Raw genomic sequence first — 24,438 nt, forward strand, 5'->3', positions numbered from 1 at the left:
TGAGACATAGCTGGGCTTTGCCTGTGTCATCATTATTTAATATTCAATGCCCTCAGGAACTATGACTCTAAGATAGAGGAGTAATCAGTCTGTATTGATAGAAAGAGTTTTCCAATTGAGAGCTCCCCCTCACTGATGAAACTGAAGGCTCTTACACCGCTGGCCCCCAAAGCTAAACACTAGGGATGTAAAGACAAAACAAGAAATAGTCCATTGCCCCAAGGAACTTACATTCTATCTGCCGCAATATTTATACGGATAGATAAACAGAAGAAAATTTGAGAAAAGAGGGAAAACTACCAATTTAGAATGTCAGAAAAGGGGTATTCACACTTGGTTCTGAAGGTAGAGCAGAGGTGAGGAGGGGGACGTTCCAGGAATTTGAGGACAGACTGTACAAAGACCTAGAGGTGGGAGATGGAATGTCAATTCCAGGAAACAGAAAGCAGGACTGTTTGTCAGGAATGTAGAGCATGAAAGCAGGAGCAACATGAAAAAAATCTGGAAATGTCTGAAGGACTTTCAGCACTTAGCTGAGGTTGGTGTTTACCAACCAAATTCAGCCCCTCTCCAAAACTTTGGTAGGTGGTTTCACGAATTTCAGTGGCCAAAAAATTGTTACTTTATGGTCACCCTCAAGATAAGCCTCTCTGAACTCAATTAGGCTGATCTGCAGATAAAAGAAAGGCAATCTTTTTGGGCCTCCATCCCCAGGGCCACCCCCAAAGCTTTTCTAGCTTGGCAGGCCATACTAGAACATTTGTGCCATATGCATAATCTTTGAGAAACCAGGGTCACCTCCACAGCACGGTGAGGTATCTACAGGACTCTAGTGGAAGTCTTGGACATAGTTCATGCTCCATAATTTTTTGTTGAATTTGCTTAATAGAGAAATAGAACTGAAAATTTACCCCAAGAGAGGGTGGGATAGGTCAAAAACAGGAAAAAAAGCCAAAATATTCACAGCAACACTTTAGAGGTAGCAAAAAACTAGAAACAAGAATTATGTCTATCAACTGGGGAATGGCTGAATGTTGTTGTTTTTGTTCAGTAGTGTCAGGCTCTTTGTGATTGCATTTGGGGTTTTCTTGGCAAAGATACTGGAGAGGTTTGCCATTTCCTTCTCCAGCTTATTTTACAGATGAGCAAACTGAGGCAAATAGTAACTTGCCCAGGGTCACACAGCTAGTAACTGCCTGAGGCCAGATTTGAACTCAGGAAGATGAACCTTCTGATTCCAGGCCCAGCACTCTATCCCCTGTGCCACCTACCTACCTCTAGAATGGCTTAATAAACTGTGGTATGTAAATGTAATGGAAGATAATTATGGAGTAAGAAATGATGGCCATGAGGAATTCAAAGACACGTGGGAAGGTTTCTGTGAAGTGATGATGAGGGAAGCAGCAGAACTAGGTAAATAACAGACACAACTACAATAAATTTTCAAAAAAAATCACTAAAAAGGAATTCAAACTCAGAGTAATCAAAAAGCCACTAGTAGTTCTGGAGACTAGATGATGAAATATCCCTCCCTCCTCTCAGGAAAGAAGATGGTAACTATGAGAATAGAATGTTGCCTACATCACTGGAGGTCACTGTATCCATGGTTTTTGTTTAACTGTTGGTTACGAGGGGTCGGCAATGGAGGAGGGAGGCATTCTATAAAGACTATGATACAAAAACAAGAGGCATCAAGAGAAATAAAACTATAGAAATCATAGCTTAAAACCTTGGACAAAATTAAAAACACAGGGTTAAACTCCATGAAGGCTTTATGGACACCCTATATGAGTCCTAGGGACTGGGGAGTAGCATGATTCTCACATTCTGTTTTAAAATGTACAAAATATACTTTTGACTTAACTGCAGGTCTATCACTTGGGTGCGGCGGAGAACAGGGTAATTAAAGTGCTCAGAAATGTCTGACATTTAGAAAGAGCTGAGCCGATTTTCCTAGTCAGCAACTGAAGCACACCCCATTACACTGTACATCAAATGCCCAGTAAATTTCTCCCTGAGCCCATGATGTTAATGTAGGGTTCCTTCTATTATTAATGAAGGGTGTGATAGAGAGGTTTTGTTCTGTTTAATTTTTCAATAGTTTCCATTCCTCCAGTCCCCAGCCGCAGGGCTCATGGGAGTGGAAGTGCCGACGGGGCAGGCCTCCTGTGAGCACACTTTTGCAGTGCCTGGAAGATGGGTTGAGTGGGGACCTTCTGTCCCCTCTTCTCCATCAAACACCATCAGGCACCTTCCATCACTATTTCTTTCTTTACTCCTGTCTCACAGGAAGAGGTGGTTGGTTCTTCTTGCCAAGACAAACCTTTCTACATGCATAGACGATCCCACTCCATCCTGTTTTCTCCAGCTAATTGGTCCCTCTATCATTCCTACTCTCTCAACCTGCAATCTCCTTGTCTAATGGCTGCATACCCATTTGATCCCTTCACCCCCACTAACGATTGTCCCACATCTCTCCTGATTTTCTGGAGGAAGCCATCTACAATGGCTCCTTCCACTTTCTTTCCTCTCGCTCTTTTCTTAACTCTCTGTGAACTTGCTTTCAGCCTCATCATTCAATTGAGACGGTTTTCTCTAATGTTACAAATGATCTCTTAATCACCACATCAAATGGCTTTTTCTCAGCCCTCATCTTTCTTGTCCTCTCTGCAGCTTTTTGACAGGGTTAATTGCCTACTTCTCGTGGATACTCTCTCTTCTCTTTTTGTTCTTCACATCACTGCTCTATGCTCTCCTGGTTCTCTCTCCACCTGTCTGCTTCTTCTCAGTCTTTTACCGGATCTTCATCCAGGTCACATCAACTAAACACAGATGTCCTCCCAAGGCTCTGCCCGGAGCCCTCTCCTCTTCGCCCTCTGCACTATTTTGCTTGGTGACAGAACTGCGTAGGAGCACTAATGCACAAAAGAAATGAGCTTGAAAAAAAACTTACCCAGATGATGCCAACAACATAACATTTAATAGGGATCATTTTGAAAGGCAGCTAGGTGGCAAAGTGGATGAACTTGGAAGTCAAGAGGACCTGAATTTGAATCCTACCTCAGATATCTACTGGCAGCGTGATCCTGGGCAAGACAATTCACTTCTCTCAGGCTCAGTTTCCTCATTTTAAAAATGAAGGTAATAACAGCACTGACCTCCCAGGACTGTTGTAAGGATATAATGAGATAACATCTGTAAAGTGCTTTGTAAAACCTTAAAGTCCTATATGAATGCTTGCCATTATTATAATTATAAACCATAAGCTCACAGGTTCATAGAGCTAAATTTGGAAGGAGTTTCAAAGGCCACATAGTCCAAGCCCCTCATTCTGTAGATGGAGAAACTGAAATCCAGAGATGCTAAGTTACTTGGGAAGGAAGGCAGGCAGGAAGCGTCACAGGCATTGAGTTTTGAAAAATCAGTTACACAAGCATGGGAAACAAAGTGGACACCTATCAATTAGGGCATGGATGAACAAATTGTGGTGTATAGATATAATGGAATGTTGTAGAGAAGGGACATACCCTCAACTCTCTTCAGAGTTTCTCCTCTTAGGCTGGGCTGGCTCACTCACCCTAACTGTACCCATGCTGGCAGGCTGGGGATAGGCAGTGACCACACTACAGCTGCTCATTCTCAGGGTCCTTGGGTAAGTGTGTGTGTGTGTGTGTGTGTGTGTGTGTGTGTATGTATGGGGGAGACCTAGGTCTACTATTCACTGCTGGAGTTCCTACGCCCTCAGTGGTGAGTTTCCTATTTAGGTTGACAAACCCCAAATCCAGATTTCTGTCATATATGATACAAATAATCAATATATAATTTTCCCATAGTTCTCCATAGTTCTTTGGTTCAGTTTTCCAGCAATAAATGTCCATATCCTAAAAAACAGTCATATATGTTACCTATTGAGAAATAATGCCCTGCAGCCATCTGTCAGTAAATTTGCCTGAGAGAGGAATGCTTTCATTCAGGTCCTTCTAGAATTGTCTGTAGCTCTTCTCAAACTACTTTTCTCTGTGCTTCTCACATAAATGTTCCCTTTCTGCCCTTTTCAGTAAAGAAAATGTCCACATAAGAAAGAGACAGTACTTTACACAAGACTTGAGTAAAGTGATACTGAGTAAAGAAAGCAGAACCAGGGGAACAATATACATAACGACTATGATAATGTAAATAAAGAAAACACTAAAAGACAATGGAATTCAAATTAAAAGCAATGTCCAATTTTTAGCTACAGATACTCATCTGGATGAAGAAATACACTTCTTTCCTCTTGCTAGAGAGAGGGTAGACTATAGGTGAGAAGTGGTGGGTATGCTATCAATCATAGCTGTGTGTCAGATGGTTTTGTTATTTTTATAATGGAGTGTGTGAGGAGATTACTGGGAAGCAAATATGGTATATAAAAGCATTCTTAAAAGATTTAAAATGTTTTTTAAAATCAAATGTACAAATACAGAATGGGGAAGACATTGTTTAACTGACCATTCATTGAGAAAAGACCTGGGGTTTCAGTGATTTCAAGTCAAATAACTCAACATGTTAAACAGCAGCCAAAAACCCTAATGCAATCCTAGAGAGGGTATGCACAGAAGAAAAGCAAACCAAGCAAAGGACATGATGGTCTTGTTGTTCTCTGCTTTGGTGAGACCAAACCTGAAACACACTGCATTGTAAGAAGGACATCTACAGGCTGGAGCACTTCCAAAGAGGAGGGTGGCTGGGATGGTGAGGAGATTCAAAGCCCTGATGTATTGAAGGAACTGGGGATGTGTGGCTGGGAGAAGAAAAGATTTAGAGTGAACAGGACTGTTGTCCTCATGAATTTAAAGGCCTATCATATAGAAGAGGCCTTGTTTTGCTTCACCCTAGAGGGAAAAACTAAGAGTGATGGGTGGAACATGTGAGGAGAAAGATTCCAGCTCAGCATAAGGAAACATTTACTAATGCTTTGAGCTGGCCAGAAGTGAAATAAGCTGATGGGTTCTACTTCAATGGAGGTCTTCAAATGGAAAATGGATGACTGCATCTTTGGTAGGCTAATGAGGAAATTCCTGTCCAAATTGGACTAGATTGCTTCTGAGGCCCCCTAACACTTTACAATTCTATGCCTTTATAAAATTTAGGGGGTTTTAATGACTTTACATGAATCTCCAATAAAATGGACCATTTCTTATAAGGCATAGGACTATTCATCAGGAACAGTTTTCTGCAACTGATTCGGTGTGTAAAACATTCAATGAATGACACTCCAGATCATCACAGAAGTATCCTATAGTCATTAATTTCTCATTAACCTTTTATCACTGTTCTTTCAACCAAATTCCTCCACTTGCAGATGGTTTTACAGATTTTAATAGCATTCAATTCACCAAAGTTGGAAAGTTACTTGATATATACAAGTCCATATACTATCTCATTGTATGATCCTGGGCAGTTTCTACTTCTCCCTGTCTGAGCATTGGTTTCCTCATGAGTGGGATAGTGAAGACTCTCATAAAATCTAAATCTCAGCTTTTCTGTAAGACAAGTCAGTGACTGTGGGAAGACAAGTTAGTGACCGTGGGATCCTCTGGGAATGAAAATAAGGACACAGGATGCTTACATCCGCACACTTACCTGAGGGCAAGGGGCCCAAAAGAAAGAAGAATAAGATGCAAACATCTGGTTGGAAGGCCAGATGTGAGAAATGCTCAGAAAAGACCAGCTAGATGTATGAATGGTGGGAAAGTTAGGCTTGTCATCTGTCACAGATGTAAGAACGGTGGGAAGGTTAGGTTTGTCATCTGTTTATCAAGATAACCACATCTGTTCATTCTTTATCCTGTTACTGGGGTAGATTTATCACATTCTAGATTGTACCCTCAAGGCTTGCAATTTTGAGCTGAGAGGAAGGGGTTAGGGAAGGGGAAATTTGCATTAGGTTGTATATAAGAAACTGTATTATCTGTGCTTAGTGCACTCTGACACTGAGAGAACTCTTGGTGTGGTGAGTTGCCCTTTCTCATGGGATCATAATAAAATTCCTTTCTACTTTCTACCTTGAGAAGCCTCTGAGTTTAATTTTGGGTAAAGTCACTGTCTCACACACTCCTTTGTAAGATGAGGAGACCTCATTCTTCTCTTCTAGCTCTGTTTTTTTATTTTCTTAAAATCTTTCTAGTTCAGTCATCCAATTCAATTCCATAGTTATTATTACTCTGTGCTAGGTACTGTGCTGAGCATCAAAGATAAAAAGGCAAAACCAAAGTAGTCCCTGCCTTCAAAAGCTTACATTCTCCTGGAGGAATATTAAATATATAGAGATAAGTAAGCCTGGAAGACTCATCTTCTAGAGTTCAAATCTGCTTTCAGACACTTTCTAGCTGTGTGACCCTGGGCAAGTCTCTTAACTCTGTTTGTCTGTTTCTTCATCTGCAAAATGAGCTGGAGAAGGAAATGGCAAATCACTCCAGTACTTTTGCCAAGAAAACTCACAACTGAAATGACTGAACAACAAAACAATATAAGGGAATCAGAGGAATGAAAGAGCACAGATATATAGGATGAAGAGAGAAGGCATCATGGATAGCTAAATCCCAAAGTAAGCTAGGAATTATGAAAGGCAGAAATGAAGAGAGAATAAATATTCCAGGGATGGGGTAAGTCTGTATATATGCCAAGAGGTGGAATGTCAGATATGGCTATATTACTAAATGTAGTGTTTTAGTCAGTCAGCTGTCATTTTTAAGTGCCTACTACGTGCCAGGCACTATGTTAAACCCTGGGGATACAAAGAAAGACAAAAAACAAAACAAAACAAAATCAAAAATGAAAGCCATCTCCTACTCTTGAGGAGCTCTCTGTCTAATGGGGGAGACAACATGAAACCAACAATGTACAAATGAGATATTTACAGGATAAACTGGGGGAAGTCTCAGAGGGAAGGGCTAAGTTTAAAGGAAGAGGTGGCAATAAGGAGGAAAAGTGTTTCTGGCATGGGGTATAGGTAGTAATTCAGAGTCACATTTGAGGAACAGCAAGGATGACAGGACATCCAGGTGGAGACATCCAAGGCAGTTAAGTACTCAGGCCCGCAGTTCTACTTTGTAAGGCCCCTCCTTGCTCTTCTCTGTTCCATCATTCTCTCTAAGACAGGACTTTACTGATTTTCTCTTATTGTAATAATGTGCAAATCAGTCAACAAGCATTTATTAAGTGCTTATTGTGTGCCAGACCCTGTTAAGCACTGGGAATACTAAGAAAAAGAAAAACGGTCCCTGCCCTCCAAAAGCATACATTGAATGGGGGATATAACATGTATATAGCAGAATACAGAGATAAAAATAGAATACAGTAAATGGAAAGTAAGCCTAAAGGAAGAGGTGCTGGAGCCAGCTCCAACCTACTCAAGAGAGTCACTAAATTTTCAGTGTGTGCATGTACATTTTGGAAACTGGCAAATATTAAAAATTGAGGCTTGTTTTATTGTTCTGTTTATTGCACCTTTCCTCTGCTGGTTATTTCAAATTTATCCTCTATATAACTCATTTGTACATAATAGTTTATACATTGTCTTCCTCTTTAGACTGTGAGTTCCCTGAAAACAGAACTGTCTTTTACCCTTTTCTCTATCCCCAGCACTTAGCCCAGAGCCTGGCACATAGAAGGTGCTTAATAAATGTTTATTGACTAGCTGACTGAAGAAAGTGATGAAGAAAATGTAATTAACGCAGATTAAACTTGAAAGTGTGCCTTGAATACTTTCTGTAAGCACCCCTTTCCTCTCCCCCTCCCCAGAGATAGTTGTGAAACATTTAACAGCATAGCCCTGCTTAAAGGGGATGCCACTAGCAGTTAGAGGGACCAGGAAAGGTCTCCTGGAAGAGGCCACAGCTGAAGTCAATCTTTAGATAGTTAATTCTTCAGGCAGCAATCTGATGAAGAAGCAGCCCAGAAGCAGACGCATTCTCTAATAATTCCAATGAACATTTCCATGGGCTGTCAATTCTAAGCAGTTTGAACTACAGTGATAAAGGCAACATACATAATGAATAGAATTCAATAATTGAGTATCATTCATCTAAATACATGTCCTGGTTTCATTCCTAAGACCTTTGGCGCTGAAGACACTGCTGGAGAGGAAGCTCCGGCTATCAGCTCGATGGTACTTAAACTTCTCCCAAATTTCTTCCTTTCAGCACCCAGGGTATGACTGTCACTTTTGTATGCAGGACTGAGGAGGGCAAAGATTCTTCATTGAACCCTGCCTAGAATCTTCTCTTTGAGTTAGGCTATAAGGGAGAATTGACGTCAGACCAGTACAAGCCTACATGGTACTTCTAAGAGATATCTGGGGGCACTGGGAGGCAGTATAATACTTCACAGTTCTATGATTTTATAAAACTTAAGAGGTGTTAATGACTTTACATAAATCTCCAGTAAAATGGGCCACTTCTCATAAAGCATAAGACAGGAAAGGATTTCTGGAATCAATTCAGTGTACCCAAATGCACAAATATGGACTAGGGAAGACATTGTTTATTGACTATTCATGTGAAAAAGACATAGGGCCTAGGTGATTTCAAATTAAATAAATCACATACTTTGTGTCTTTCAGTCATGTTGGACCATTGGCTACTTCCCAAACTCCTACCCTGCCTCACCCCAATTTACTGACACAAGCTATCCCCTTCTTTCTCGAATGAACTACCTCTTCAACTTCGCCTCTGATTTCCTCTGCCTTCAAGGTTTGGCTCAGGTGCCACTTTCTATGTGAAGCCTTCCCTGATTCTTCCCATGGGCTAGAGATATGTGCCTCCTCGAATTACTTCAGACATACTCATTATAGCACCTGTAATCTCTCAGTAGAATATAAACTTCCTGAGGCTAGGAACTGCTTCCTTTTTGTCTTTGTATCCTTAGGGTTTAGAACAATGCCTTAGACTAGATAGTGGCTTCAATACATTTTGGCTGAACTGAATAAAGATCCATGAATTGGAGAATCCAAAAGCTAGACAGGACCTCAGAAAACACAGCTTCCCCAAGAAGAAATCAGTAAGCTTAAAGATCTCTAGGGATAGGAAACCCACCATCTTCTAGGGCAGGCCATTCCACTTTAGGGTATTTCTAATTGTTTAGGAAGGTTTTCCTTACTTCAAGCTAAAGTTGATCTCAACAACATCCCCACCCCCACCCCTAATTCAGTCCCCCCTGGAGCTAAACAGAAAAAAAAAAATACTAATCTCTCTTTCACATAGCCCTTCAAATGCTAACTAACATCAATCACATGCCCTTTAAATTTTTCCTTCTCCAAACTAAACATTCCTAGTTAAACTTCCTAGTTTGGAAGAGAAACATTCGGAGACTATCTGAAGAAAAAAGAGGGAGGTAATTAGAATTAATTTGGTAGAGCCTTGATAGCAATTGAATTCTGAAGCAGCTTCCGTTTGCATTAGGGCTTGGCAGGAATGTGCTAGTTGACCCTCAAAAGCAGTTGGACAGAAGGTTTGACAAATCATGAGAAAAGGAGCAAAGAAGCCCACCATAAATCAATTAAGACCTGTTCAAGAATCCCCACTGAAATGAATAAGTGTAGCTAATAGGAAGTTTGCCAGAGTGGTTCCCCATAAGAACAAGCCACAGAGTGCTACCAACAAGAACAAGGATCTTATTTTAGCAGCCTTGGAGGTCTAGGAGTGTTTTGTGTTTCTGCCAGTGCTATGGATGCACAAAGCACCCACTGAATTCTGGTCAAGAGGAGGAGGGAGTCACAGCTAGGGGAATGCATCTCTACAGGTCACCGGGTTATTAGAATGAGGTCTCTCTTGAAAGAACAGAAAGAGAGCACCAAAGAAGAAATAAAATAAAACAAAAAACCCTGCTTTCAAGGAGAATTCTGTAAATTTGGGAGTCCATGGATTTAATCTGTCAAGACTCACCAATGCCAAAGTCAAAAGATTCTGATTTTCAAGATTGTTGAAATATGTATAAAAACATCACCCAAGAATGATATTCTAGTTCTGACAGAGAAAAGAGAAATGTTTGGGTAATCGCGAGGTTTAATACTCATGACACAGTAGCCCAGGAACTTTTAAAGTCATTTAAATGGAGGCATCAAGAAAACCTTAGGTTAAGTTTTTTCCTAAGACATTTACTGGTTGTGGGACCCTGGGCAAGTCACTTAACCTCTCAACTTCAGTTTCCTCACCTATGAAATGGGGATAACAACAGCACGTACCTCACAGAGTTGTTGTGATGGTTAAAAGAGATAAATTGTGTAAAGTGCTTTGCAAACTATACTATCCATATACATACATACTATATATATATTTATATATATAAAATATTTAAAATCAAATTGATTTTATTAAATAATTCAAATAACAGGACACTTTCAGATTAAAAATAAAAAATCCAACCATTTATTTATAATTTCTAAACTATATTTGAACATAAGGGTAAATAAATGAATTCTACATGAAGTGATAAATAAAATGACTAAAAACAAAAATAAGATTCACAAGAGGCCTAAGTTCAAATCCTGGCTCTGTCTGTGACTGTGGGCAGTCACATCTCTTTTCTGGGCCTCAGCCACTTACCTAAAAAATAAGATGGTTGAACCACATGATCCCTGACATGCCTTCTAGTTATATCATACTATGGAGAACATTCTAAGGACTCTCCCAGCCCTGACAGTCCCTACTCTAATGTCCTTCCCAGCCCTGAGAGTGTCTGTTCTAATGTCTCTCCCAGTCCTGACAGTCCATGTTCCATGTTTTAAGAGCTCATTAAGCACTCTTTTAACATTCTCCTATCCTTTTTTCTTTTTAGTTATATTAAAGTTTTCTCCAGAATAATGCTGAACTCTTTCAGCAACCTCCCTTGTCCTTCTTGGGCAGGAATCTGATAGAATTTTTCGTGTCCTTTGAACATCATCTAGTATCTCCTTTAACTTCATTAAGGATCCTCTGTCTTAATTAGGTTAAATAGGTCATTTTTCTGAGTTTGTTCAGTTTTTAGTCTGGAGAAGGGAACAGAAAACACCTCAGCTAAGGAAAGGCTGTTAATTGATTGATGAAATGAAGTTACAAGGGGCACTTAATTCTAGGAGTAAGGTTATAAATGGGTAATGACTTAAAAGCATTACCTTGGGGTTTTGTGGCTTTACTGGGGTTTTGGTTATACTCGATTAATGACATTATTGGGAAATGACTTTGTTCAGGACAACCACATGTAGGATACATCTTATCTTTTGGTCTACATCATTGTCATTTTTCTTCTTCAACAGCTGCTTAAGACTAGCCCAACCATTCCCAAGTCAAAAAAACAGAGCATTTTTCAAGAGCACTTTAACATTAACAAAGCACTTTTGTAGAAGTACTGCTATTCTCATTTTACAGATGAGGAAACTGAGGCCCTGCTCTAAGAAAGGAAGTGGCTTGGCTGAGGTCAGATAGATAATTATTAATAGAGCTGGGACTTAATGTTGGAGGCGTTGGCAGCAAATAGGACTAGTGCTTTGCTGGTAGAGCTGTGAATAAGTGCAAACACTTTGGAAAGCAATTTGGAATTATGTAAGTAAAATTAAAATGTCCACGAACTTTTTACTTTAAGATCCCACTGCTGGGGGATCACTGATAGAAAGAAAGTCTCATATATACCAAAATATATATAGCAGCATTTTTTTGTGATAGCAAAAGAATTGAACACAAAGAAGCTGCTCACAAAGTTGGGGAATGACTAAACAAATTGTGGTACGTGAATATGATGAATACAGAAAAGCTTGGAAAGATTTCCATGAACTGATGCAAAATGGAGTAAACAGAAGCCAAGAAAACAATATATACAATGATTACAACAATGTAAGCAGAAAGAACTACAGAACAACCAAAATGAAATATTTCAAAATTACAACCAACAAGCACTGCTCCAAAGAAGTGATAAGACAGCCTCACCTCACTCTTTTACAGAAATGGAAGGTCCACAAGTGAAATATATTGCATTTATTTTCAGACTTTTAAATTAATTGATCATTTTGTTGATTTTTTTTCCTTTTTTTAAAATTATTCTTTGTTATATTGTATGGCTCTCCGAGAGTCAAACTCAGAAAAAAACTATCTCTAAGATCCAGTCTCAGAAATATCATCACTGAGACCCAAACCAAAAGAGACGTCCAAAGATATCCTCTGAGACCCAAACCTAAACGACCACCTCTGAGATCCTTTATATCTAGAGAGACAATCTGAGACAATTAATATCCGGAAAGACTATCTCTGAGACACCCATCTACTCCAAGAGACTATCTCTGAGACTCAAACACAGAAAGACCATCTCCGAACTTCCACAGAACCACATATCATTACTGAGACCCAAAACCAAAAGCTCCCCTCACATTCTGAGACACAGTCTCTGAGATATCTCATATCCAGAAAGACCATACTGAGACGTCCACACATCCAAAGAGACTGAAATCCCTTGCATAAAGAGACCGTCTCCAAAACACGTCAGAGAAAAACCATCTCGCAGATCCCACATACCCAGAGAGACCATCTCTGAGCCCATTTATTTGACCCCTTGATTTAAAGAGCACAGATTCCTCTGACAAGTCTACTTTCCCCCAGTCCATGCCTTCCTGACCCCAGATGACAAAGTTACTTACCACACCACCTCCAGCGGAGTGCACTAGCACTGACATTCCTTCCCGCAGGTTGGCAACCTCAAAAAGCATCATGTAGGCAGTTACAAAGTTCATGGGGAAGGCAGCAGCCTCAGGGAAATTCATGTCATCAGGGATCCTGTAGACAAACTCTACTGGTGTGCAAACCACCTCCGCCCATGCGTTGTAATTCACAAACGCCATGACACGGTCTCCAATCTGTGGGGGAAAATGCAGGGTGAGAAGAGGCTCCTGGAGATGCCTTTAACAGGAACTGAGAGGACCACTAGCTCCCCTGCTGCATAATGATGACAATTAATAGTTGTTACAGTTCTAAGGCACCTGACACTTTCCCTACCACAACAGTCATGAAACCATTAGTATGTCCACATTTTATAGAGGATAACAAGATTTTGAGTAGGAACAGCCTTAGGGATCATTCTAGCCCAACTCTCTCACTTTGCAGTTGGAAAGACAGAAGCCCAGAGTGGTCCAGTGACACTAACATACACAGGAGAGTAATAGCCAGGAAAGAGAGTCTTGGTCCAGGCTGTCACAAATGATGTGAACGGCATTGTAATGCCAATCTGATTATTTTTCTCACAGCAGTAACTGGAAATGAGTGAAGAGGGGAGGGGGCAGGTACAACTGGTAAGGTGTTCTCTATTGTGGTAGATCCAGCTGTCTTGGTAGTTGGCTAGTTGGGGTGTGAAGCATGGTCTGGAGCCAGCTAGGCACAGTGGGCTGGGTGGGTTTTTTCCATTCACCTATCAATAAGGACAGCTTTCCCCCAGAGCAGAGTCCTAAAGCTGAATGGATGGATTAACTAGGCCCCATCCCCATGAGAGCTGGCAAAATCAGAGGTAGGATCCATGTAGGGATTCCAGGTTTGCAAACCTTAAATAAAGTACTATATAAATGTTAGCTATTATTATTTTGTAGGAGGGGAAACTGAGGCCCCGAGAAGGGAAGTGTCTTACCTCAAGTCATACATAAAGGTAGTACAGGCAGAACAGGGATCAGAAACCAGCTCAGAGCTCTCAGTTCCAATAATGTATCTAAATTGATTTTTAAATGGCTAGGCAGCAATAGTTAACATATATATGTATATAAAGGTGTATAGATATATACACATATATGCACATATATGTATGTATAATTTTTAAGGCTGCAGAGTGCTTATATCCATCTCCACAACAACACTGGGAGGCACACCTTACAAGGATTATTATGCCCATTTTACAAATGAGCAAACTGAGGAATGCAGAGGTTAAGTGACTTGGTCATAATCACACAGGGATTAAATTTCAGAGGTAAGATTTGAACCTAGGTCTCTTCAAACTTCAGTGCTCTTCCCACTATATCCCATTTTGCCTCCCAGTGTATAGAGGGAAGAACACTGAGTTTCCAGTCAGGTAATTTGATTTGGAATCATGATTTAATGACTAACAATTACCCCAGTAATTGACTTCATGACTTGAACCTTCATTTTACCCATATATAAAATCAGAGGATGGTCTAGCTCGGGGGTTCTTAACCTGGGGTCCACAGGCAGTATGTAGATAGATTTTTGGAGGTGGGGGAGGAGGGGATAGCTGGGAACTTGTACTAGAAAGAAATGTTTATTTTCACTAGCCTCTAACTGAAGTTTGGCATTTCCTTCAATTATGAATGTAGATTACAACCCACAATAGTATTAAGCTTCCCCAGAATGTCAAAGGGGTCCATGACATAAACAAAGTTATGAGCCCCTAATCTGGATGATCTCTAAGTTTCCTTCCTGTTCTAAATCCTTTGATTCTATGACATGTCGCACATTTTTTCGTACATGTCCCTTTGGTATCACCTCCCTCTCACCAGGTGACTCCAGATAATTCAGGCTCTCAAAACCACCACCCATGTTGTTACCTCATAGCCTTTCACATTATCTCCAAGGGCTTCCACAATCCCAGAGCACTCAAATCCAGGGACCAAGGGTGTCTTGGGAGGGTTGTCAATGTTCCCTTGTCTCACCATCAGATCAATAAAGTTTAAACCACTGTGAACAGTAAAAAGGAGAAAAGCAAGTCAGTGATAGAATTTGACTAAAAGAAACATTAAAAGTGTTGTCCTGAAATGCACACAGGAATACATTACTCTTCCAGACAGCATTTATGCAGCAATCTCATCTAGACAGCACACAGACAACACGACAGAGTATGGGAAATAGCATCAGAACAGGCATCATGGTTGCTACAAAGTCCACACTCCCCTCAAGCTCTCACTTTACTGATTTAATCTTATTTTAGATACAAAATGAAATAGCTGAATCGTATTGTTTTCTAGCCCATAACAGATTAGAAGGAGGCTAGGAATCTGTTAGAGGCAGATGAACTGGCAGCATCAAAACCTGATAGAGAGGGAAGAGACAGAAAGACTACAAAATATAGACACAAGCACTCACAAAGCACAGCCATATGGGGCCATTTAGTGCCATGGTATTGTTGTCTAAAGATTTTCCTGGCTAAGTCTTTCAGTCCAGCAAGCTTTCTAGGTTCTAGTCAATCCTTGCCTGATATTCCCTCCCTACTCTGCTCGACCTCTGAAATCCTAGCTGATGGGTGTCTCCCTGACTGTGACCTCAATGGTAGGAAATCAATTAACTCACTAAGAGCTGAGCTGCCTTGATCCCAGTTCCTAAACTGAAACACCATAGCCTAGGAACACTAATGGTCTTCTCACAAGACCACTGTAGACATCCTCCTCTTGTCAGCTTGAAGACAGTGCTGGTGAAATGGCTTCCCTCTCCTTTCCAATCAGGATTTGAAGATATCGGGCCCACTACCCTGTGCGGGAGTTTGTGGGTTTCTCCTTTTGCTGTTTCTGCCTCCAGCTTCCTTGGGTGTCTCCAGCTAAGTCATGGGGCTTTCTCTTTTGAGCCCTTCCTTAAATCCACCAAGCAAAAGGGCCCACTGCTTTCAGCACTGACCTGGCTCATCTAGACTTCCCAGATCTAAAAACTCTTAATTCTAATTAAAAACATCACAAGAGGTGCGAGGCTCTGCTGACAACAGATAGGTTTGTTAAGTGAATGAAGGAATGAATAAACTCAATAAACTTCCAGAGTTGATGAAGTTCTCTTGATGTTTTACTCCAGTTATGCTCATTCATTCTACCCTAAACAGTAACAATCACAGCTGATGTATCCACAGTCTTGTTGAGGAAGCCATTTTCATGCACCATCTCATTTGATCCTCATAATGGCCCTATGAAGTAAGCAGCACTCCTAACTTTACAGAAGAATAAACTGAGGCTCAGAGAGGGGTAGTGACTTGTCCAAAACTACACAATGCGTCAGTGCCAAAGACAAGTGTTCTGGGTCTAAATCTGGTGCTCGTTCTACTAAAAGATAGTATGGCCTGATACTTAGAGAACAAAGATGTATGAATTTATTGGTTTAAGAAGCTGACAGAAAGAACTGACGGGGGTCTGGATAAGGGACTCTGAGCCATAGACTTGTGGGGAGGACAATATCTGGGCCCACTAACAAGAACACTGATATTAGAGTGCATTATTCCCTCATAGCAATCTTCAGCTTAGAGGGTCCCTGAAGGGACGACAAACTAGAGAATAAGAGAAAGGAAGGAGAGGGAGAGAGAAGAGGGGCAAAGATAAAAGGTGTGTTAGGCTGCTTGGTGTCCTCCAATAATGGGAGCACGTGATTCGGTCACCACACCTTGCCTTCCTGCTTCTCCGAAGTCTCCCAACATTGTCATAGCAAACACTGATTGCAGACATACTTTCCCAATAGCCTCCAACATCCTCTGGCCCAAGGCTAAGATATCCACCACCTACCACCATATAGCAGTGCTCTATCCAATTCCCAATGCTCCTGAAAACCTCTGAGTAAGTGTGACCAATCAATCCCTTCCCCAACTGCTCTTGCTCTATTGCGTACAGGGACATTCCCCATGGGAATGGCAACACCCGTACGTCTCTCCCCTTCTCAACTGTGCATCACCTGACCTCCTGCCAGAAGGTGGATGCAGAAAAGAGGTGTGTATATAATATAGTGGGAAAAGTATGTATGGGCCTGGAAATCTGGAGACTTGGGTTTGAGGCCTGACTTTGCCACTTATGTGACCTTAGGAAAACTGTTTCACCTCTCTAGGTCTCAGTCTCCTGTTCTGTACAATAAGGGAGTTGACCTTGATGATCTCCCAGCCATCCTAAGAATGATTTTCTTATACTTCCTTGTCTATACCTCTTCCCTAGAAGGAGTAGGTGCAAATAAAAGTGCTTTATTGGGCTACATCTTATGAAATAGTCCCAAATAGGCCCCTGATCCGCTTTGTGGACAATGTCCTTCCTGGGGCCATTAGATGAAGGGGAAGATGCAGATACCACTTACCTCTGGACCATTTGAGGACACGGGTGAAGTGACTGGCAAATGTCACAGAAGTAAAAGAATGTCAGAGCTGGCAGGAACCTTAGAATATAGAGAACACAGCACTTTCTCAGAGCTAGAAGAGGCTATAGAGGTCATCAGCTCCAATACTTTGATTTTACAAATGAGGAAACAGAACCCAGATGAGGGAAAGTGACTAGCTCCAGGCAACCAAATAAGAGGTAGAGGTAGAAATAAAGCCTAGGTCTCTGGACTCCTATTCTGGGGGTCTTTCTATTAGCCTGTCATTGATGTCAATCTAACATCCTAACCTTTAGGTCCATAAGCATCATAGGAAGAGTCTATCCCAAACCTCAGGATGGGAGTATGGAGTTGACTTTAGCTCAGAGAATAAAAAGAATCAAATTACAAAAACATTCATTAGCTCATTGAATTGGGATGTAGAAATCAATGAAATGACTGTTTTTAGGCCTGAAATGAGCAACAGAAAAAGAGAAAAGGAGAGAGAGAGAGAGAGAGAGAGAGAGAGAGAGAGAGAGAGAGAGAGAGAGAGAGAGGCAGGCACAGAGTCCCTGAATAGGCTATAGAATGATGTGATATAAAGGTAGGATCAACAGTGTCCGAGGAGTCAAGGAAATGTCTTCAAAAAGTAAATCACATTTGTGGCCACAATTCTGAAAAGGATTCATTCTGAGGATTCTGAACTTCAGTAATCAATAGTAGCTGTTAATAAGGAACAAGATAAATAATAGTTCTGAGTAGTGGTGTCAAAGTTAAAATGGAAACAGGGGCCATTAAACCAAGCACAGGGATCCCTGTGGGTCACATACTGACTTAAAAAATCATATATTAACATGATCTATATTACATTGTATTTTTTATTTATTTTGTTAAATATTTGCCAATTATACTTTAATCTGGTTCCTGCACTTGTAGGTTGCATGTTTGACACCTGTGAATTAAAGATCCATGAATGTACTATCTGGGAAATGATTTTCATTAAACCAAAAGAGTTTCTGATTAGAATGTTTTGTCAATAACTACCTACGTGACCTGAGGTAAGTACTTCCCTCATTCAGTTACTTCATCTATAAAAGTAAGGGGGTTGGTCTCTCAGCTCTGACATGCTATGTTCTAAGAGTCCTTCTAGTATGAACATTGCGTTCTACGGTCCCTCCCAGCTCTTACTTTAGATATTCTAAGTTGTTTTCTAGCTCTGATGTTCTCTGTTTTTATGCTTCTTTCAGCTTCAACATTCTGTGTTCTAAGGCACCACTGGTTCTCAAAGTGTGATCTGAGGAACCTTTATAAGGGTGCCTGGGAGCTCAAAATTATTTTCATAATAATACTAAGACATTTTCATTTTTAACAAGTTAATATTGATAGATATAACCTATGTAAATAAAAGCTCTTTAAGAGTCCTTAATAATTTTTAAAAGTGTAAAGGGACTAATGAGACAAAACTGGGGATCAATGAAATCCCCTTGAAGCACAATACATTTGTACAGTCCCAACCAAAAGCCAAGGAACATGAGATAAAGAATGACAGTAAAAGAATTAATGGACTGAGTGTTCTGGATAACTGTAGAGGTACCCAAGGTAGTTCATATATTCAAAGTGAAGAATGAAGCCACATGATTATTTTAAATGATAAAGACCAGATTGGTGTCTGTACCCTGACTGAGAGATGGAAGTGCCTCAGGAGAGATAAGTCAGGTATGGACTATTAAGCCTATTCTGGATCCACTCTATCATCACAGACATTTTTCTGGGTAATTATAATCAAGTTGGAGACTTTAACCAGTCCTTCCCTGAAACCTCCAAGCAGATGAAATGAGTAGTGGCTCCCCCATTTTGCTGGGGGAACACATTGACAAAGTTCATTCACTATCACTCTAATCCCATAGATAGAACCTATAGGAAGCCATGTAGCTCACATGAAGGGTTAACCAATACCGCCATGGGCTGAGCCCATGAAATAAAATGTTATACCCCAGATAATGATTTCTCACATTTTCCACAGAATCACAGTGGCTGGTCCCACCCATTACCAGCATCAATGGATCCTTTCGTTGTTGCTGTTGCTATTGTTCAGTCATGTCCGACTCTTCATGACCCCATGGACCATAGTGCACCATTCCCTTTTATCCTCCACTATCTCCCAAAGTCTGTCCAAGCTCATGTTCACTGCTTCCATGACTCTATCTCTCCATCTCAAACTCTGTTATCCCTTTCTCCTTTTGCTTTCAAACTTTCCCAACATCAGGGTCTTTTCCAATGAATCCTGTCTTCTGATGGATCCTTGGCACTGCCTAAATTACATTACCTGTGTTCAATCCCATAAACACAATCAGCAGTAGCTTCCCTTATGCCTTCACTGCTTCTCCCATGGTGGCAGCTGAACATCTCTTGTGCCTACGTGTAGACCTCTCCCTAGTAATGGCATCAATGTTAAACAAAGAAGGACATGGTCACCCTTATTCAAGTAGTAGCATTTGATGACATAGACAAAAACCTGATGATTCCTATTTTTTTTTTCAGGATGGGCAGGTCCCTTGAAGAAATGCTGAATTATGTCGGACCAGAGCCTGCTTCTGTCTCAAAATATAATGTCCTTTGATGCAACACTTCCATTTACTAGTGTCTGTTTTTATCTTCTGAACTTTCAAACGTGAATTTTTTCTTGTGCCTCAGTTTTAATATATCGGCTCCAATGTCTTTTCTAGACGAGAACACACACATAAAGATAAAACTAATTTAAGGCTACATGCCTAATGCACTTTTCTATTAAGATTTCTTTTTCTTGCTTCTAATTGAACAGACAGTTCTATTCTTTGACAAATGCCAAGAAGTCAGAAAGGGTCAGTGGCATCCTCGGAGAAGAGGGAATCTAAGGAGACACCACTGTAGTTGTGAAAATGACCTTTCAGATTATATCAGCTTTGTGGATAAGACACTATGACAATAAAAGGTATAATGGCATAGTGGGAAGGCATTGGTTTTAAGTCTCTGTGTTTACACTTAATAGCCATGGTTCACAGAATTTAGAGATGGAATGAACCCTATGTTGCATATAGTACCATCCCTTCATTTTATAGAGAATTAATCGAAGGTCAACAGAGGGAATGGGATTTGTAGCCATGTTTGGTTGCCCATTTCCCTCTCCAAGCCTCAGTTGCACATATAGAAGTTAGAAATAACAATACTTGAACCAAATGTTTCACAGGGTTGTTGTAAGGAATGCATTTTACAAACTCTAAAATGTTACAGAAATGGGAGTTGTTAGTATTACTATTAAGCAATGGGGTTTTCATTTCGAATAAGGGGTAAAGAAAACGAGCCTTGATAACTTTCATGAAAATATTTGTTGTGTAACTCCCATAAACCAGTCACTCTGGGCTGGCTTCATGGGAGGATGGCACACAAATTGGCCCATAAGCTCCTCTGAGATTCTCTCACCAGACTTGCCTATTACACTGATGACCCATGGGACAGAATCTTTCACCAATAATAGTAATAATTCTTCTCATTATGTAAGGGCTGTCCAAAATGTGGCCTGTGAGCCGGCTACAGTGGGATTTATGCACCCACCTACAAGCACAGAAATTTACATAAATGCTTCAGTAAAACCTAAGGTTGGGGTGGAGCCAAGATGGCAGCTGGAAAGCAGGGACTAGCGTGAGCTCCCCACCGAGCCCCTCCAAAAACCTATAAAAAATGGCTCTGAACCAATTCTAGAACTGCAGAACCCACAAAAGGGCAGAAGGAAGCAGGGCTCCAGCCCAGGACAGCCTGGATGGTCTCTGGGTGAGGTCTATCCCGCACAGAGCTGAGAGCGGAGCAGAGCCCAGTGCGGACCAACCAGACCAGGAGCTGGGCGGAGTGGGCCCTAGCGCCCTGAATCAGTGAGCTGCAGCAGTTACCAGACTTCTCAACCCACAAACACCAAAGACAACAGAGAAGGTTAGTGGGAAAAGCTGCGGGGGACAGAGTTTTAAAAGGAGTACTGTAGGCCACCGGGGGCAGTAGAGGTGGGGAAGCTACAGAACTACAGCTGCAGTTGCTTCCAGCCCCAGGCCCACCTGGTGGGAGGAATTAAGTGGCAGATCAGAGCAAGAGTGCACAGCCTGCTGAAGATCTAAGTCCAGTCTGGGTTGGGGGTTCTTGGGGAAGGAGGAGTGCTGGTATGGCAGAGCTGGAGCATCCCCCCAGGCGTGGAAAATAGTTCTCTTAACTCTACAAGCAGTCATACCCCGCTGAAAAACTCAAGGGTCAAGTTAGTTGGCTGGGAATATGGCCAGGCAGCGAAAACGCACCCAGATTCAGTCTCAGACTCTGGAATCTTTCTTTGGTGACAAAGAAGACCAAAACATACAGCCAGAAGAAGTCAACAAAGTCAAAGAGCCCACAACAAAAGCCTCCAAGAGAAACATGAACTGGTCTCAGGCCATGGAAGAGCTCAAAAAGGATTTGGAAAACCAAGTTAGAGAAGTAGAGGAAAAATTGGGAAGAGAAATGAGAAGGATGCGAGAAAACCATGAAAAACAAGTCAATGACTTGCTAAAGGAGACCTAAAAAAATACTGAAAAATAAACTGAAAAAAACAATACCCTTAAAAAATAGACTAACTCAAATGGCAAAAGAGCTCTAAAAAGCCAATGAGGAAAAGAATGCCTTGAAAGGCAGAATTAGCCAAATGGAAAAGGAGGTCCAAAAGACCACTGAAGAAAACACTACCTTAAAAATTAGATTGGAGCAAGTGGAAGCTAGTGACTTTATGAGAAAGCAAGATATTATCAAACAGAACCAAAGGAATGAAAAAATGGAAGACAATGTGAAATATCTCATTGGAAAAACCACTGACCTGGAAAATAGATCCAGGAGAGATAATTTAAAAATTATTGGACTACCTGAAAGCCATGATCAAAAAAAGAGCCTAGCTATCATCTTTCAAGAAATTATCAAGGAGAACTGCCCTGATATTCTAGAGCCACAGGGCAAAATAGAAATTGAAAGAATCCACAGATTGCCTCCTCAAATAGATCCCAAAAAGAAATCTCCTAGGAATATTGTTGCCAAATTCCAGAGCTCCTAGATCAAAGAGAAAATACTACAAGCAGCCAGAAAGACACAATTTGAGTATTGTGGAAACACAATCAGAATAACCCAAGATTTAGAAGCTTCTACATTAAGAGATCGAAGGGCTTGGAATACAATATTCCGGAGGTCAATGGAGCTAGGATTAAAACCAAGAATCACCTACCCAGCAAAACTGAGTATCATGCTCCAAGGCAAAATATGGATTTTCAATAAAATAGAGGACTTTCAAGCTTTCTCAGTGAAAAGATCAGAGATGAATAGAAAATTTGACTTTCAAACACAAGAATCAAGAGAAGCATGAAAAGGTAATCGAGAAAAACAAGAAAAAGAAATCACAAGGGACTTACTAAAGTTGAACTGTTTTGTTTACATTGCTACATGAAAAGATGATGTGTATGATTCATGAGACCTCAGTATTAGAGTAGCTGAAGGGAATATGCATATATATATATATATATCTTCATGTGTATATATATGTATATGTGAGTGTGTATATATGTATATATGTATGTGGAGAGAGAGAAAGAGACAGAGAGAGGGAGAGAGAGGGCACAGGGTGAGTTGAAGATGAAGGGAAGATATCGAAAAGAAATAAAATCAAATTAAGGGATGAGAGAGGAATATATTGAGAGAGGGAGATAGGGAGAGATAGAGTGGGGTAAATTATCTTGCATAAAAGTGGCAAGAAAAAGCAGTTCTGTAGGAAGAGAAGAGAAGGCAGGTAAGGGGGAATGAGTGAATCTTGCTCTCATCAAATTTGACCTGAGGAGGGAATACCATACACACTTATTTGGGTATCTTATCCCACAGGAAAAAAGGAGGAAGAAGATAAAAAAAGGGGGGATGATAGAAGAGAGGGCAGATGGGGGTGGAGGTAATCAAAAGCAAACACTTTTGAAAGGGGACAGGGCCAAGGGAGAAAATTCAATAAAGGGGGATAGGTTAGGAAGGAGCAAAATATAGTTAGTCTTTCACAACATGAGTATTGTGGAAGGGTTATACATGTGGCCTATGTTGAATTGCTTGACTTCTTAGGAAGGGTGGGTAGGAAGGGAAGAGGGGAGAGAATTTGGAACTCAAAGTTTTAAAAACAGATGTTCAAAAACAAAAAAAAAAGTTTTTGCATGCAACTAGAAAATAAGATACACAGGCAATGTGGCATAGAAATTTATCTTGCCCTACAAGAAAGGAAGGGAAAAGGGGATGGGAGGGGATTGGGGTGATAGAAGGGAGGGCTGACTGGGGAACAGGGCAACCAGAATATACGCCATCTTGGAGTGGGGAGGAGGGTAGAAATGGGGAGAAAATTTGTAATTCAAACTCTTGTGAAAATCAATGCTGAAAACTAAATAATAAATAAATAAATAAATAATAAAATTTAAAAAAATAAAAAAACCTAACGTTGGACAGCCCTGAATTATGTAATACATTCCTCAAAACAACCATGAGATAGGTAGTAAAAGTATTGTTTCCATTTACAGATGAGGAAACTGAGGTCTAGGGCGATTATGTGATTTGCCAAAGGTCACATAGTTTTTAACATCAGAGCTGGGACCTGGACTCAGATCTTTTGGCTATGTCTTGCTGATCAATCATTATCCCATCCTAATTTGGGGACTTCTTAATCTGGAGTGTGTGAACATGATTTAAAAAAATATTTTGACAGCATTTGAAATTATTTCAATATAATTGGTTTCCTTTGTGGTGCTACGTATTTTATTATGGGCATTTAAAAACATTATTCTGAGAAGGGGTCCATGGACTTCACCAGCCTGCCAGAGTACCCCATGATATATAAAATGTTAAGAACTCCAGTTCTAAGTGAACCACAGACTTCCCATTTCCTCACTGTGTTCCCTCCCAGTCCTATCTCTGTCTCTCTAACTCTGACTGGGGATTTCTTCTCCCCAAGAATCTTGAGAGGGACCGGTCATCAATGGCTCGAGTAAGTCATGGACTACTGAGCTCTTACCATGCAAAGAATGATTAATAAGACAATACGAACGTCAGTTTTTCCTACTCCTCTCTTCCAAATGAGAGTATGATGTGAATCACCTCTATCTCAGGATTCATATTCTTTCCATCCATTATATGAATACTTAGCACTCTGAAACTTGACAATAACCCCACTCTGGTTCTGTTTTGTTCTCAGAGCCTTCATACATGAATTTGTTCTTGTGCTTCATTACTGGGGTTGAGAAATGCACCTGAGGCACTGGGTTTCATCCATGTATGTTGAAAGAGGGTGAAGGAGGGATCTGAAAACGGATAAGACACTATTTGTTCATTAAAATACTGGCTCTACCTCATA

At 40.7% G+C, this 24,438-nt stretch overlaps 1 protein-coding gene across 1 annotated transcript in view; it reads right to left on the reverse strand.

The window, feature by feature from the left end:
- VAT1L (vesicle amine transport 1 like) overlaps positions 1-24,438 on the reverse strand; it is a 126,732-nt gene that overhangs the window by 92,334 nt on the left and 9,960 nt on the right. Inside the window, exons 2-3 of the mRNA XM_036748184.1 lie at positions 14,549-14,678; positions 12,644-12,859 (exon numbers count right to left, since the gene is read on the reverse strand). Of these exons, the coding sequence (XP_036604079.1) occupies positions 12,644-12,859; positions 14,549-14,678 (346 nt within the window). The remainder of the gene's footprint in view (positions 1-12,643; positions 12,860-14,548; positions 14,679-24,438) is intronic.

The sequence above is a fragment of the Trichosurus vulpecula genome, chromosome 3 (assembly GCF_011100635.1).
Source record: "Trichosurus vulpecula isolate mTriVul1 chromosome 3, mTriVul1.pri, whole genome shotgun sequence".
Taxonomy (NCBI): Eukaryota; Metazoa; Chordata; class Mammalia; order Diprotodontia; family Phalangeridae; genus Trichosurus; species Trichosurus vulpecula.